The sequence below is a fragment of the Ammospiza nelsoni genome, chromosome 8 (genome assembly GCF_027579445.1).
Source record: "Ammospiza nelsoni isolate bAmmNel1 chromosome 8, bAmmNel1.pri, whole genome shotgun sequence".
Lineage (NCBI taxonomy): Eukaryota > Metazoa > Chordata > Aves > Passeriformes > Passerellidae > Ammospiza > Ammospiza nelsoni.
The window spans coordinates 12909810-12927065 of record NC_080640.1 but is presented as its reverse complement, the minus strand read 5'-3'; the positions used below and the strand labels follow the sequence as shown (position 1 = coordinate 12927065).

General features: G+C 46.7%; 1 protein-coding gene across 3 annotated transcripts in view; it reads left to right on the top strand.

Annotated features, from left to right (window-relative positions):
• Positions 1-16647, top strand: part of SUFU (SUFU negative regulator of hedgehog signaling) — an 82303-nt gene extending 65656 nt beyond the window's left edge. For all 3 annotated transcript variants that reach the window (XM_059476870.1, XM_059476869.1, XM_059476871.1), the window contains exons 11-12: positions 12892-12960; positions 16152-16647. In XM_059476870.1, the coding sequence (XP_059332853.1) occupies positions 12892-12960; positions 16152-16241 (159 nt within the window). In that variant the 3' untranslated portion in view covers positions 16242-16647. The remainder of the gene's footprint in view (positions 1-12891; positions 12961-16151) is intronic.
• Positions 16648-17256: the final 609 nt, after the last annotated feature.

Here is a 17256-nt window from a genome sequence, read left to right as displayed (position 1 = left end):
GCAATATCTCTCATAGCTCTTGCACAATATTTTCAGTAATTGTGACCTCAAAAAATAATGGTGAAATGCTGCTATTTATATTGGTGGAACTCAAAAAGATAAGTGGCTGGAAAATTCAGACATCATCTGTGAATACAGTAGTATCCATTTCCTGAAGTCGGTGAACACTTTACAGACTGTATTTATTCTTGATTTTTTCCAGAAAGGAATTTGGGGAGGCAGAGTGGAATGACCTAAACAAGAATGGAGCCAGGGCAGAAGAGCTGGAAAGCTGTGGGACTGTGATCCTGCAGAGCCAAGATCTCAGTTTGATCATCCCTAACAGGAGAGCAGCACAGAGAGCAATGCCTTTCAGTTTTAGCTCTTTTCTATTGATTCTTTGATAAAAGCTTGTGGTTGCTTGAAGCACCCACACATTTTTGCACCCACATGTTCTTGGTGTCACAGATTTTCCCTGGAAAATCCCCATCTGCTTGAAGTCGAGGGTCAGCCCTAGAGCAGTGATGCACTAATGATCTGACAGTGTAGCGCTGTTCTACCCTTGAATTTCTTTATGGTTATAAGCATATTGTGGAAAAAAAATCTTGAGGGAATGTGTTAATGCAGAAAAGCCCATTTCTGAGGGACTGTGTGTGCAGTATGTCTCTGCCTTCACTGCAACTGTGGCATTCCTGCCTCCCCTTCTGTTTTGAAGACAGGGGGTTGTTTCAGCATTGCAGTGTTGCAGTTAGCCTTCCAATGATTTGTTTTCAAGGCATTCTGTAGTCTGCATTCGTAGGTCTGGAGGACATCATACCTTGGAATCTGTATGACTTGTAAAGGAGCTGATCTCGGCCAGACCCATCTCGTGCAGGGATTTTCAAAGAGCCTGCTTTGATTGTTCTGACTGGAAAGTGCAATGCTCCTATAATGATTAACAGCAAAGAGTCAGGTTTGAGGGTGGGTCATTTGCTGTTGGTTCCTGTGCTTGCCAACATATGATACACAGGATCTTGTGACTGTGTTAACTCCAAACATGGGTGTTTGTTTGCATTTGCATCACATCTTGAAATATATTGATGTGTAGAGTAGTCAGGTAACCTCTAAACAGTGAAGAATGGCAATAATTATGTCACCATACAGACATGTTAACCCTTATGAACCGGCCTGTTTTCATGCCTCTTATTTTGGTGCTGAAAAACGTGTCAGATTTTTGGGTTAGGTGAGATGAAAAGGTGAAGTATTGCTGGCTCAGATGGTAGGGAGGAGAAGCAAGTTCCCTCACTTGTCTCCTACACAAGGCCAATGCATTGGATCTTCTTGTCTGACATAAGCAGCTCTGCTGCTGGCCCCTGCCCTGTCCTGTGTTGAGTACAAAGGAGGACAGGCTGAAGGGGGAGGAAGGGAGGCTGAAAGCAGCCTGGGACAAGAGGAGTAGCACCCGGTTGTGAGATGTGGGAGTGTCTGAGACTCTTGGCTTAGTATGCAAGGGAAGACTTGATCCGTGCTCAGCCGTTCCTTGTGGTGTTGGGACCAGGGGAGGAGGAGGTTTATGTGGCTTTGCTTCAGAAGTAAAAGAAGTTGTTGTGCATAAAATTTCCAAGGAGGTGAGCTGCGTTTGGTTTAGTCCATTGCAGCCTGGGCTGGCTGAGTTGGCAAGCCCTGCTAAGCTTTCACAGCAAGGCCCAGAGAAGATTTTTCTCCTCCCTTGCTTGGGACCCCAGGCACAGCAAGGAGCTCCAAGGAGAATTGGTGGCTGAAAGCACATTACTGCAATGCAGGGGCATGTTGCAAAGACAAGTAAATGGAGGAACTGTGGAGGAGACATGGCAAGCTTTTCCTCCTGTGGACTTTTTCCCTATCTTAGGGTAGAAATAAGAGCCTTAAAAATCCCAGCCTCAACTCTGCAGCAGCCAGAGACTTACTTTTCTTGAGTCTAAGCTTTGGTGCAGTGAGAGCCCAAACCTGCAGACTAAACACAGTACCTCCTGTTTACATCTTGTGGGATGGAGTGGAGCATGTCCAAGGTGGGACAGGCTGGGCAGCTGCTGTCTATCAGCCCCCGCTGCCCGGGCTGAGCAATGAGCTGAGAGTCACTGGGCTCTGGTGGAGGGTTAGCAAATGACAGGAGTTTGGCAGGTCCCAGCACCATTCCAACCAGACAGGTGTCCATATCGCCACCACAGCTAGTACTCAGCGGGAACCATTTTAGCAGTCTCAGCAGAAAAAGTAAGGAGTCATTAGACCAGAGAGATTGTATGCCCCATTTCTATCAACAGTCTTTCCAGGTCACATTTGAGGCATGTTAGTAGGGGAAGCCTGTCCTGCTGCTGCCCATGCTCTGGGGATGATTAGATTATTTCATTCTCCAGAGCTGTCAAATTGGCACCTTTCCCAAGTACTTGGAATTTTTTTTCCTTTAAGTAACATTTAATTAGTTCTAAGAAGCTAAATTCTATTAAAGGTCTAAGCATGTTAGGCTGGTTTATTTCTGAACTCCTTCCACTATGTCATGTATTGTTGAGTAGGGAAATTGCTTTAACTCAGAAATGTACAAACATATTCAAGAAGTCCTCCTTGTTAACACTAGACTCCTGTTTATATGCTAGTTACTGTGGCAGAGTCTCTGATGTGTAACACTTGAATTAACATTACAGATGATCAAAGGCTTCCGCGGTTCTTTCTTCCACTCCCCCTTCCTCCAGTGCTGTGACTGCGGAGCCCCCACATTGCTTCCTAAGCACCTCTCCTCTGCTTTCCAAGGGGTAGATGTTCCAGAAGCACAGGGAAAGGCTGTGCAGGAGGTGTCTGGCCCATGCTGGAGGGTTAAGGATGCTGATCATGCAGACAGACTCCAACATAAACTGCCTCACGGTGACATTCAGATTTGTGGTGGAGCGTCCTTGGTCCAACATCTGAGCTGTGCCAAGTGTGCAATTCATCACAGATTGACCTTGTTTGTCTCTAAAACATTCCCAAAGCAAGGTGAGGTTGTGCGTGTGTTCTCTCTCCCTCCCTTACTTTTGTTCCGACAGATGATAGAGACGCTCTGTTGAAATGTGTTACTGATCAAGCCTGTCCCAATAAAGTTGCCTGAGCCTTTAATACATATTAATATTATCCTGGGGTAGTTTGTGTCAAAGCCTGTCAGTATGCATCATCCTTTGGGAATTACCATCATTAAGTCTCCAGTGATGGGAGTCAGGACATGCTTCTGCAAAGCTCCTCTGCTTTTATGTGGAGCTCTCTGCCCGTCTAGCACAAAGCAGGCTGTTCTCCCCTCCTGCCTTGCTCACCTGGACTGCTTACTCTCCCCAGAGGGGAGAAGGAGGTTTGTTTAACTCTACCTTTAGATAATTTCTGCTCCTGCTGCTTTAGGCAGTCATTGTTCTAGGCAGGAAGATGACATTCAAGCCTTTGATCATGTGCAACGTGCATGTTACGCATCAGATACTACTGCAGACTCTGACATACAAGCCAATACAGTGCAGTAAAAACAAACCTATAGTTAAAGAGTCCTCGTTAACTGTAAAATCTAGCACACAGAATGTAAGAAATATCTCTGCACTTTAGCCTTGCCCCTGTTACACATGTGCATTTCAATGCAATATCTAATTGAAGAATCATACACATTTTTAACAGAGTGTGCTTGCCTCATTCACTGCACAGAGATGCAGTATGTTTGGGGGATGGATCAGGAGCATGGAGTAAAGTAGACTCTTTCCTATAGGATTCCCACTTTATTTGTTAAAATTGGAAAGTGTGTAATGAATGAGGCAGGTAACTGCAAAAAATCACAGTAGTCTTATAGTGAAGCCTGGTAAACATTGCCCTGGAGAACTGGGTCCTGTTCCTGCCTCTACGATTCTTATTCCAGAGTCTTAAGCTAAAATATTCTCACCTGGCAAGTGACTTTGTGTTCCTCATTTTCTGGATGCCCAGCTCAAACCTGATTCTGATCTGTGTTCCCAGCAACAAGAGGAGGTCAGGAGGAATTCCCTTGTGCATACCTCTGTGCTACACAGGACTAAGTGGACTGGAAAACAAGAATCTGCAAGTCTTGAGATGGGCACTCACAAGAAGTAGACATTCAGATTCAACTTTTTCTTCACTTATTTTCCTATGTCTGTTCAGAAGAACATTCTTCCAATCATCCTGTGAAGAATGCAATGAATTCAGTGCTTGCCAGGCATTCTCCACAGATGAACGGCAGAAACAATTTCAGGAAGAGATTAAAATTTATTCTTGCAGGTCAGGAGAGAGATAGGATTTCTTTGGGGCAGGGATTCCGCCTGGGAGCTGTGGTCAAAGACCCATGTTCAGTTTCCTGCTCTTGCAGATTTTCTCTGTGACTTTTAAGTCTCTCCTTCCTTGAGCCTCCATCCCCCATCTGCTGTACTGAAGACAGCACTTCCCTGCCTTGCAGAAATGTGAGGCCAAGCACATCAGAGGCTGAGAGTGGTGGGCAGTAAGATTAGGTACTTCCAGTGTTATCCATGCTGGCAGTAGTTGGATGGAGCATACTAAATAAAGGGGAAGAGAGTAGGAGAGAATGGAGAAGCAAGTTGAATGATAATGAAAAGAAATGATGACTAATGCTGCATTCAGGGAGCAGAACCATCCTGAGGACTGAGCAGGGCAGAGGTCTTGCTGGAGAAAAACTGCAGGTGATCCTGTGATTACAGATTTGTTTCATGAGGCAGACATGTGCTGGTGCCAAATTAGCATGGCATCATTTCTGTGCAGCAATTTCCAAAGTTTTGTACACCCAATGTCACTCATCTCTGAGTGCAGAGGGTATTTTTTCCAGGTAATTTACTTGGGTTTGGGACTAATCCTGTTAGGCAGGTGGAGGCTATGGATCATTGGCACTTGGCACCCCCTGATTCTCAGCACAATGTGAGTGTCTCTGTGTGAGCTGAAGAGCTCACAGCAGTGGTGGGGTGTTATCCTCTGGCACCAGACACTGCTGGGGGGCCCTCTTTACTCACCTCCCTTGCCAGTAGGTCCCCAATGTCCATCTGACAGCATATGGATGTTAGGGCTGTGGAAATGGGGTTCTCCAGGCTCCTTGCCCTTTGTTGTCCCCAGCTTTGGCAACTGATCTGCCCTTCATCCTGTTTTTCTGTGTCTTTGTCTTCCCCTCATCCTGGCCTGTCTCTGCTTTCCTCTCCTCCCCTTCATTCAAGATGGAAAATTCCTTCTCCTCCTCCTCCACATGGTCTGATTTCCAGCAGAAACACTGAGAGTGCTGGAGACTTTCCCTGCCATTAGTCCTGATGTGCCTGGTGACATAGCAATCCCTCGCCTCTCAGAGGAATGATTAGAGGAAAAATCACTCCTTAGCTACCTCTGCCCTATTTTGGGACAGAGCTGCCTTGGGCTGGGATGTGCTCAATGAGGGAGGACTCTTCATTCCTCATGAAAGCTATGGGCAAACAGTACTTTCAGAGACTTCTGACTTAGCAAAGCATTTGCATTTCCCTTGTCCTCCAGAACACTGGTTTGCTAATCCTCATCACCCTCTTCATAAGGGGTGTTCTCGTGCCAACAAAATTATCATATGAATTTGCTAGTACTGTCAAAATACACTTTTTCCAAAATACCTCTCTTGATTCCTTTTTCCCTAAAAACCTTTAGAAAAAAAAATCAAAAAACAAGGCATCCAGCATGGAAAAATAAGTTGAGGCTTAGGACAGCAAGGTCAAACCTTTCATAGAAAATGTTAAATGTGCCTGTAGGCAGGATAGGTACATGGAAGCCGTGGGAAGCATCCAGCATGCAGGAGCTATCAACATGTGCTATCTATGCTGGCAGTCACAGCAGAGAGGGGATTACTGTGAGCAGGGTCATGGGGGACGATCCATTCTTTTGGTTTGGCAACCTAAGTGAAAAATCTGGGAAAGAAGATCAGACTGAGCCCAATCTTTAAATATTTTCAGTTTTTCTTGCTGAAACAAAAGCCTTAAAGAGACCAAAAGCTGAAATAAAATCCTTTTATGTTGAATGAAACCAGAAATAAGAAAGTTTTCTTCAATAAAAACAGGAAAAAAATCTGGTTTTGCAGAATAGGGCTGGAGATGTTAGGAGTTTGCCTTCTCTAATCAATATTTAAGGGATATAATGCTTGGATAGGATATGAGAAACTCATACTTTATTTCTTTTTTAAATTTGAACCCCTTAGTTCCTACTTCTTTGCTTTATGGGCACCACAGCTATAGGGTATTTTGGTTCTTCCTCAGCTCTTCCAATTGGAGTTGTTCCACATCATATAAAACACTGAATTAGTCACAGAGACAGAGTGCACAAGAGAATGACTTTGTTCCGGTAGAGTCAGGACATTCCCCTGGAAATGAGCACATCTGGTTCTTCTCTCTGCTCAACCACATGTTAAATCATTTATGCACATTGGCATAATGGCAGCAACAGAGGTTCAAAGCAACATTTGAAAGAGCTACTCTGATGCTGAAGATGCTCACTTGTAAGTGGTAGCTATGGGTCATGTCCTCTCACGAAGACATAGCCTTGATTTTTGGTCTCCCCACACTTGAATAGATGTGTTATTCCTAGCATGGGGAGTTTAGGAACACCCACAAGCTGGTTTGAGTTGTGTACAACTACGGCCTGCTCTTCACCAAAGCAGTTTTATGTGTCTGCTCATGAAATTATTTTTCAGAATGTTTTGAATGGCTTCCCCCAAATTCTTGAGCAGGTCCTGGAAATGTAAGCTAGCAGTTTTTCAGTAAGTTTATCATGTACTCCAAACACTCCCCAAAATCTTATTGCATTATCCCTTTGTGTTCTTCTCCCTCACAGCTGAATGAGACATTTCATCTGGGGTAGAAATGCACCGTTAGAACATGATAATCTTCCCAATGTCAACTCTCCTGCAGCATGTTCTCTAGTACTTTGTCCAGGCTAGTTTTGGATGAGTCAGGTTCTTTCATCCTTCTTAATCTGACTGGCTGTCTATCCTGCCACCTAATACCCCTCCCTTACCATTCAAAGGAGACTTTGATTTTGGCTACTTTGTGTAGGTTGTCTTCCACCCACTTAGCGCATTCCTTGAAATGTCTGTTCTTCCTTTGCTTTTTCTCTCTGAAAGAATTGGATTTGCCTGTTGTCTTGGCTTCCCTGACAGCCCTTTCCCCAGCTGAGCCAAATTTTATGTATTGAATCAAAGAAGCCTTGTCTGCCTGATAGATCTCATCAGTCTGGGCTTTAAGGAGCTCAGGTCCTCGGGATCAACCTTGTGACCAAGAATGTCATGGAAAGATCCCACAAGGTCAAAATCTTTCAGTGTCATCCTGTATTTCCTCTTCTGGGATTGTAACATCATGGTGTGAAGCAATAGGGTCCCTGAGGCATCTGTGAGTAGATGTTTCTCTTTTACACGGGGGGGGGGTTGTGAATCTCCTGCAAGAGCAGCAGTGGAATTTCCCATCAGAAGTGTTTGTTGCAATACTGGTACCTTTGAGGCTGTAGTGAGAGCTGTGATGGATTCAGGCAGCAAGGTGGCCTTTTCAGACAGTGTCAGGGCTGGCCTGACGTAGAACAAGGTGACAAGACCTCTGCTCTGAACCTCTTGCAGCTTGAGCAAAGCAGTGCAAAGAAGCCAGGTCAAGGAGAGAGCAGAGAGATGGGCTAGGGGCTGCCTGTGGCACAACACAATCCTCCCATCAGGGGATTTTATTGGTGGAAGTTTTTCTGGGAAAGGCTGACACAGTTTAATTTAACTTTTTGCTATGCTGACAACAAGAATTAAGCTGAAACATTTTCAGGGGAAAGGACTCATAAAAGTTGCTGGATATTTGCAGATGTAACAGATGATTTGGCTTAGGATACAACTGTTCCACCTGTTCTAGGATAGCACCAATGGATGAACAGTTTCTTACAAGGGTTGGTGTGGTTTACATAAGGGTTTATTGCAATGTGTCCTCACCTTCTCTAGCTGGACATACAGGGCAGCTCTGTACTAAGTCCAGAACTAATAAAACATGGTTTCCTTTCTTTGACAAACCTGCTAGAAAAGCAACTTGCAGTGTTTAATGCAAATAGAGCACTAGGGCAAAGTGTGTGATTGTTTGGTTTTTTCCTAGGTAGGCAAGAAAACTGAGTATTATCAGTGAAAGCCTCTGCTTCAATGTAGCTGGGCCATTTATTTGCTTGTGTCTTGCCCTGGGCAAAGCATGTTTCCTTAAGTTGGACAGAGGTGCAGCTTGATTCCTATCTCAGCCTCTGAGAGTCTTCCTTGATCAGAGTCTCTGTCCTCTTCCTTGATCAGAGCGTTGGTGTGACCTCTGTCCCCAGGAGCCTTTCCTGAGCTGAGAATGTCAATCCCTCATGGCAGCGTTGAACCCTGTAGTGAGAGATGGGGAGTTAACTGTGGGGTGGTACCTGTAAGCTGACTATAAAATCTTTAATGTTTTACTAAGCACCAGGTGCTTTCAAAGTCAGCCAAACTCATCTGGAGCCCCAGGATCTTGTGTGCACTTTTAGATTTCATCCGTTTTCATATGTCTGCAGCTGAGTACTTGTTTCAAGTCATGATACAGATTTCTCTGCCAGATGTGAGTATGAAAGCTTCAGCACAGAAAGCTTCAACACAAACTCCTTCAGGTGACCCATAGGTGAGCCCTGTGAATAAGAAGTAGATTTCAGCAACATCAGGTGAGACTTGCCACGAGAGGGAGACAGCATGTGTTCCCTCAGCACATCCACCTGAATGAGACAGCCTAGCCTGGTGTTCTGAACATGTATGGACATTTGCAGCTGTTAGTGAAGTGCTGAGAACCCAAACTTTGTACTTCAGTTGTGTGGTAGGTACCTGTGATAGAAAACAGGGACTTATCTTCTGGCTGTTGTCATCTTCCGAGCATCTGTAGCATGACTCAGTGCCACAAAACACAGAGCAAATGGAATCCAGATCTGCTGGCAGTGGTTTAGCACATGTCCAGGCCTCTCTAGGTCAGGTCTGGGAGATCCTGGTGCGAGCAGGACTGTGCAGCACCCAAGGAGTTGTTTCAGGTACCCACAGCTGGCTGGCAGGGCCATTCACTGTTCATACTGCAAACAGCCATTGCTCAGGCGGAGCTGCACCCTGTGACCAGCTTTGGCAGGCTGGGTGTTTGCACAGGGCTGTGAAAACACAGTGCTGTGAGACTGGGCTGCTGCAGCACCCAGGACACCTGCTCGGGACTGCTCCTTTGCTTCCTCAGCACCAGCTGAGAGATTTCATGGGAGAAGAGGCTCATTCAGTGCACATGGGATGGCTTCGTTTGCCCTCCAGATTGTGTCGGCTTTTCCCATGGCTGCAGCACAACAGTGGGGCTCTGTTTTCCTTTGGGAAGGGAATAAGCTGCTTCATCATTGTGATCTCTGTGTAGTGTCCTGTTGATAAGATCAGTCAACAGCATCAGAGGAAAACTCAGATTCAGTTCTGAAGTATAAAGTGAGTGAGGCCTATTTGTTTAATTTGAGCTTCTAAGGTTTAAATCCCAGAGGAAATTAAATTAGGTGCCTAGAGCAATGGCAGTCTGTCATGTTTATTTGCTGGGAATGTCACCTTTAATATCATGCACATACAATGTGTGTGTGTGTGTGTGTGTGTGTGTGTGTTAATGTAATGGGGTATCATACTGTGCAGGAGCAGGCATGCTACAAGAACTGGAAATGTGAAATATTGTGAGTGAGGGGTGCTGAGATAGGATTGGATTTATTCTCAGCCTTGTCCATAAGACTCACTCACCAGCACAAAGGTGGTTTAGCTAATTGCAGGTGGGGATGGCAGCCTGATCTATATATGAGCACAGGTATTAGTGCCCTTGGGCCGTTTTGATTGGGCTACTTCTAACAGGAGAATCTTGTCTAGACGTGAATCCAGCATGACAATATTTCTTGCTTCCAAGCCCTCTTAAGCAGTTGGTGTCCTGCTGGCACATGCCTTGCCCCTACATGCTCAGGAGAACCTCAAGAGTGCCAGTTTCCTGTGTTGTGGGACATGGCTGTTTGTACATTTGGTTACACCTGCACTTTGGAGTGTCCCTTGTTCTCCAGGAAGGAAGGCAGGTCTCCCCAGCAGTGTGGGGTAGTAGCATTTGGGGTGGGTTTTTTTCTGACTGGGACTGTTAAGACAGGCTCTGAGACACACACTGTGTGTGTGAATGTCACTGCAGCAGTTTGTCACTGCAACCTGTGACACCTGCTGACCTCCAAAGTTAACTGTCCCTGCAGGGCTTGCAGAAGGCGCTGATCTTTCCTCATGTGCTGCACAGAGCAGGCTGCCATTGCTTTGAGCCCCCAAATGCAGCTGAGCTGAGCTGTGGTCTCCTGTCTCGCTCCACTTGTCAGACCTTTCAGGGAGCCAGTTCAGCTCAGTGCCTCAGCGGAATTTGTGCTTCTATTTCAGCTGGATTACCAAAATTCATGAGAGAGGGCAGTGAGCTGAGCTGACAGGCTCAGCCATCTTCAGGCATTGTACCCCAGTTTCGATGCTAGGCACACTGCTCCATGTAGGTTTGTCCTTAGCCAAGACCTGACCTGTCCCCTCTTTCATTCTCTCCACCCTTTGCTGTTTACCCCTGCATACCCCAGCATCTTATCTTCCCGCAGCCTCAGAGCAGCTGGCTGCCTTGCACATGTGGCTCCCATTTCTCTCCTGCCTGTGGCACCTTGGGAGTGCCCAGGGGTCTTCCTGCTGTGCTTGACTTCCAGTCTCCCTGCCAAAGCTGCAGCTCCTCATTCCTGCTCTCTCACCCATCCCAACCTCTGGCATTTTTGCTCATCCGTGGATGGCTGAATATTCATTTCCTCCTGGCCTGATTGCTGTGAATACCAATTCCTCCTCCTTTTTCCGGCTGTTCTGTAGATTTTGATGTCTGCCAAATTGTTTTCATTCCCTCACCCCACTGCAGACTGCACCTCCGCAGAAAGCGATCCTCTCGGAGCACAGCCCCAGCTCCCCACCCAGCCCTTCCTCCTGAGCTGAGTGATCAGGTTGCCCTCCTGCCTCCAACAGGGACAGACTTCTCCCTCCTCCTCCTGCAAACAGCCAGCAAATGAGTGTCTCCAGTTCAATGGCAGAAGAGTTGCAGGCCCCTGCAAGGAGACTGCAGCAGTTTGCGGTGGCACTGCATGTTTCACTGCAATGTTCCTCAGCTTGCCAGTCTGCAGATTGGTGCCAGGTTGCAGAGTCCTGTCCAAAGTAGCAAGCTGCTGGCTCCAAGCTGAAGCAGAGCTTTTCAGGCTCAAGGTATGATCAGAAAGGCCTGGTAAAGGTGCCTGCATTCATGCTGAGCAGCTTGGTCATAAACCCTGGCCTGGAGCCTGCTGCAGGTTGAAGCTAAGTGAAGAGGGGAATGTAGTGGAGAGGGGAGGTTGTGGTTCCATCATCCCCCAGGAAATCTGTGTGTAGTGGCAGCAGTGTGGCAAATGTGGATGGGAGAGGACTGCAGACACCTTGGATTTAGATTTAGTGGTTTTTGGATCTCTTGTCTTGCCCAAAAAAAGAAGAAAGGGAGACGAGAGTATTCAATTTCTCTTTCTGTCCAATAGTCCTGCTTATGTGTTGCCAAAATGGAGCCCAGAGGCTTCCACTTGCCCATGACATCCTGGCAGTCACTCACTCTCCACTGTCCCTAAGCAGCCAGTGGGCACAGGAGGTGGCCTTCCTGCAGGGCAGTGGGACAGCCTGGCTGCCCCTCTTCCACATGTGAAGTGGAGAGCAGTGCAACTGGCTACTTAGCTTCACCACTGTTTGGTGCTAGAACAGTTCCTCTTCTGGAGCACAGGGCTCATGGCTAGGAAGAACAGGGAGAGGAAGGGTGAGAAAGGGGGCATGGGAATGGTGGGCTCTTCTGGGTGGAAAATAATGCCAGAGAGGAGGAAAGGGTGGACCAGAGGAAGGAAAGAAGGAGCAGAGGGAAAGAAACAAACCTGTAGGCTAAAATGGAAATAATAATCCACTGGATGCTGCTGCAACCTAACTCCCAGGAATGCTGCTCCAAGGCCCCCTCACTGCGTGGGGATGTTTGCCTGGTCCTGCACGGCCGTCTCTGCTCCTGTGCCAAGCCAGCTGTCCTGCCTGGAGCTCTGGCGTTTGCGGCTCTTGTGAAGAGGGCAGGATGTGTTTGCTTTTGCCTATCACATATTTTTTTAAAGAGGGTGGGAGTTCCTCTGCTTGAATTTCCAGGGCTGATTTCCCCCATGATGTTTCTGGTTTCTGTGATTTGGGGAACTCCATGGAGCTGGGGTCGTGGTCCTCATCCAGGACTTTTGACTTGACAGCAGCTGTTTTCTTGGACTGCTTCATGCTTGCCAGCCTGCTTTGAGATGAGCCAAAAGCTTTTCCAGCACAGGCATGCAGGATGGGCATGTGCCATCACAATATGGGGGTACCTTGCATGGGCACCTCTGGGAACACTTCCCATACCCAGCATCTGGTTCATGTGAACAATGTGCTGCACTGGGGTCAGGCCCTTCCCCATGCCCAGAGCACCAGCTCTGTATGGATCTCTGTCTCTTCCTATGCTGCTATTTCCTGATTAAACTGTGAGCTTGACTTCAATGGATCAGATGAAAGTGGCTGTCTCCCACTGTCTCTCCAACAGTTGTTGTCTTGACCCTTTTTCCTCTTTCCCCACTCTTTCTGTCTAAAGCCAAGCCTCTAATTTTAGACCGAGGGAGATAATTGAGGGTCAAAAAAGATTGCTGTGTAATTTCAACATTTTTTTCAGTGGTTGGGGTGGAAGACAAAGTTAGGAGCTCCTTGCCCTCAAACCTTTGTATTGCGGTAAAGAAGGACATATGGGAAGGAGTGAGTTGGTACAGTCTGCTCCATGCAGAATTCATACTGTTCCTGCAATTAGCTAAAACTAAGAGTGTAAAGCATAATATACTGTATTTCCTTTGCAGATCCTATTGACTGAAGAGTTCGTAGAGAGAATGCTGGAAGATTTAGAAGATCTGAATTCTCCAGAGGAAGTAAGGCTGCATCATTCCTGTATCTTCCATGTACTGTCCCAGAGAGCTCAGCCCATCCTGCAGCTTGTCTTTGATCCTCCCCTCAGCCTGCAGGCTGCAGCCCTGCCCCATCCATAGACTTGAGGCCATGCTAAGCCTTCACTGTTAACTTCTGCTGTGAACTACTGAGGCACTGAGAGAAGGGATTGCAAGAAATACAAGACAGGGATAGGTATTAAGGGAGACTCTGTGTTTTGATTTCCATCAGCATCTCTTCCAGCAGAGTATCTGGGCACCCCAAATGAAAGCAGTGCAGCCCCTGGGCCAGGTGGCAGGGTTTCCTCCATGCCATGCATAGATATAGTCCTCACCAGCAGCTCCTAGCACATCACTTTACCTTCCCTGCTTTCAGAAAGGCTGAAAGTGGTGGTAGCACATATACTTTTGAACAATCTGTTGTATGGGCCTCCTTTAGTGGGTTTGGTAAGCAGGCAGGGCTGTTTCACATCTGCTACTTGGCCTTCACCTGCTGGCCCTGCATGGTGTGTGAAGGACCATCACCAGTCTGGAAGCATTACAGCAACAGCCAGGGGGGCTTTATAAAGCTGGTACTAAACTTCCCACTGCCATGTGATCTCTTCCTGGGGAACATTTAACACCCTGTCTCCCATGCATGCCATATAAATATTCTGCTTGACTTCAAAGATCAGTGGCAGAAATGACATGTAATATTTTTAATCCCATTTTTTACAGCTCCCTGCAGACTCTAAAGAAACTTTCCTTGGCTTGTAAAACAGCCCTCCCATCCCTTGCTCTGCTCCCCTCCCCCCAGGAAAAATCTCAGGGCTCTAATTGTTTAATCCAAAGTTGACTTAATGCCAGGGTGTTCCTCACTGTGTGAGTGAGGGGAGCATGCTGCTGGCTGTGCAGTGACTTTCAGGCCAGCTTTTATCCAGTTAAACCTAATCCAAAGCTCATTTTTGCTAGTGACATGGAAGCCCAGGAGCACTTTGGTTTGAAGGTCCTTTAGTGAAGGCTTTGGACGGCTCATGTTCCTTCACTGTCCATTGAGACAAAGAGCATGGCAGCTCCTGGCACAGCAACAGGGTGTTTGGTTCCCACTCACTGTGACTTTGCTGAATTGAAAAGTGAAAAACAAACAAATGCAAAGGATGACTTCTCCAAGAGGATTGCTTTGGAACCACTGCTGTTTATAAAAAGGAAAATACTTGAGATGAAATGTGATCTTTCAGCATCCAGATTCCTCCAAGGATTTGTAACTTGCAGGATCCGGGTCGGGCCAACTGAAAGCATTCCTCAGCAGGCCTGACTGTTGCTGATGATGTTCATGTGGTAGAATGAAGCACTGTGAGGAGTCTTTCCTTTGCCACATAAAGAACCACCTGTGTTAAGTGAAATTAAGTGTAATCATCTGTCTGAGTATCTTTACATGTTTTTCACATGTCCTAGACAGCAACTCAGAATTCCCTGCGCTGTGCAGTGCCAGTAGAGTACATGATGCAAGCTATACATAGGGCTTGAGTTTATAGAAAAACATAAATAGGACTTGAGCTGTTTGTTTCCTAGAGGATAACAAACAGGAGTTTGTGGTAGCCTCTGTCCTGAAGAATCCTCCTGCTGTGCCCCCAGATCATGGATCAGACCACGAACAACCAACATATTAAGGTCAATGGATACTAACTGCAGGTTACCCTCATGGGCAGCTGCAAATGGAGCAAGGTCAGGAGCAGATTCATGTTAGAGACACCCTTGCTGTGGAGCAGGCAGCTGGAGGGGATCTCCTTTAGCAGGAGCCTCACACTGAGCCTGTGTTGGTGCCCATCAGAAACAGGGTGCTTATGGAAAGAAAGACAAGTAATTGGATAAAGACTGATGATTTCCAGTCACTGACCCCTTGTACCAGTTCTCTTATCCAAACAGCCCTGGGAAGCCTATGGTACTGCTGCTCTGGGTCTGAGGACTCTCCTAGGAGAGGACCACTGTATCCATAACCATCCTGAATTAGCCACTTCCAGGGCAGATTGTCACTGGTGGTGTTGGGTCCCTACAAGATTCCTGCCTGGGAGTCCCATCAGTGTGTCAGGGAGTATCACAGGGCAAGGCAGTGCAACACACTGGATGCAGTACAGTTTTGAAAACAAAATGAGCCTGCAAACAGGCTTCCAGAGCTATCCCCCCACCATGGGATAGCTGTGTTTTGGGTCCTTAGGTTGGCCACTGAGATTGCATAAAATGCCTATGCAGAACTGGTTGCCATTCAGCTGTGGATGAGGCAAATTTGTGGCCTAAGAGATTCCACCCCACACCTTCACCCCCACCCCACAGCTGTGTTTGAGAGACCTGTGTGAATGCTTGGGCACGGGTCACGTGGTTGTGAGAAGGGTTGGTGGTAAGGCTCCTTGCAGCTCTGTCCCTGAATTGGTTGTGTTTGGGTTCATGTCGGGGTGACTTTCTAGCCCGAGCAGGGACATCAGGATGGGACCAGTGGACTTGCCTTGTTTGGGAAACATTGGTCACAGACAGTGCTGTGTAAACCAGACTGGGGCAAAAAATCTCCCTTCTGTGTGCTTCAACCAGTGTTTGCAAAACAGCCTGAGCAGCTGAGTGCCTGTGTGAGCAGAAGGCATTGTAGGGCTCTGTGAGGCCTTTGTGCCAGAAGTGGGAAGGACTGCAGCAGGAATGCTGTGCAGGCACATTGGCTCTCCCCAGCCAGGGCAGCACAGTTTGCCTGTCACCAGAGAGCTCTGATGGCTCACCTACATTCCACTCTGAACAGCAGGGGTTTTAAAGCTGCCCTCAGACTCCCTTTAAAGCAAATGTGGGCTCTGGGGGCTGGGCTGGGTGAAAGAAGAGGAACATGGTTAGATAGGAGGGAAGACACTTCTGCTGTAAATCTTCCGAGAGGTTGGGAACTGGAAATATTGATGGGGCCAGAAACCCTCCAAAATTCATCTGATGAAATAAACAGCACTTGGGCTGAAAGCTCACAACTTTACTTTGGCAGCTGAGACAGGCCACATTATCTAATGTCCACTGCTGTCCAAAACATACCGATGGGGAAATGTTTTCTTAGTGGCCTCTTGTTTTAAAAAACAATAATAACATGGGACTGCCTGCCTTTGCAACAATTTTGTTTTTTCTGTGCAGATTGTAGTGATATGCATTAATTGGTTCTCTTTACTGTCTTACAGTTTAAACTTCCAAAGGAGTACAGCTGGCCTGAAAAGAAACTGAAAGTTTCCATCTTGCCAGATGCCGTGTTCGACAACCCACTGCATTAGAGCTGAATTACACTATTCTAACAACTGGGAGAGCCAAGTTACTGTCCATTACCCAGTGACTCACAGGATAATTAATGCAGTAAAAACTCTGCCTGCAAATAAAAAGAGTTTGCTGCACAACCACTGCAAACAGAAGAGGAGCTACTCAGCACCAGCCCAGACTGAACTGAGCCCTTTCCTTTATCCTTCCCAAGGCTGAACTCTCTGGGAGCAGCCTGCGTATGTGTGAGTGCGAGTGAGAAATATTTAACTATGAAAATTAGTAGTAAGGATCCTTTCTCTCTCCTAGCTGCAGAACTCCCCTCTGCCTTAGCCCAGGGTGTAGACGCTCTGCACGCCTGTATTTACACATACATTTCTGCCAGGTGCGAGCCTATAATCCATGGATTAAATGTTCTTTACGTGACTCTGGAGTCCTTTTGTTAGCCAAACTTTTACTGACTGCAGAACTGTTCTTCCATGTGCTATTTTTTTTTCTTTTTAGAAACAGAATGGTATTTCCCCTGTTTAAAGGAGGCCAAAAGCTCACATGCTTGAAGCTGAACAGATTTAAAGATGAACTTTCTAGTTCAGTCAAGAAAAACAAATCCAGATCCTCCCTGCCCTCAAATTAGGCATGTTTTAAGTGTTGGTCTTGGTGCTATTAGCTATGGTATCACTGCAAACAGAGGCAACTTTATTCTCGTGCATCCTGTCCTTGTGCCTGAACCCCAGGGAAGGTCGCAACCTCTGGTTTTGCACAAGCAGGAGGAAGAAAGCTACCGGGGCGGGGGAGATCTCCTGTTTACAGTGTGTTTATCTTTAAAAAGATACTGTCAAGTATTTTTTCCTTGCTATTGTACAGAATTTGAGAAGCTAGAAAGGATCGTTTGTTCACAGGGACAACTTCAGCAGCTCTGCAGGATCGGGGGGCTGCTTGAAAGCATGTGAAGTGGAGATCTCTGCTGCCCTGGCACAGCAGAAAGGAGTCTCAGCCTCAATGAAGCCAACTATTCTCCCTGTTCCAGCAGGGTTG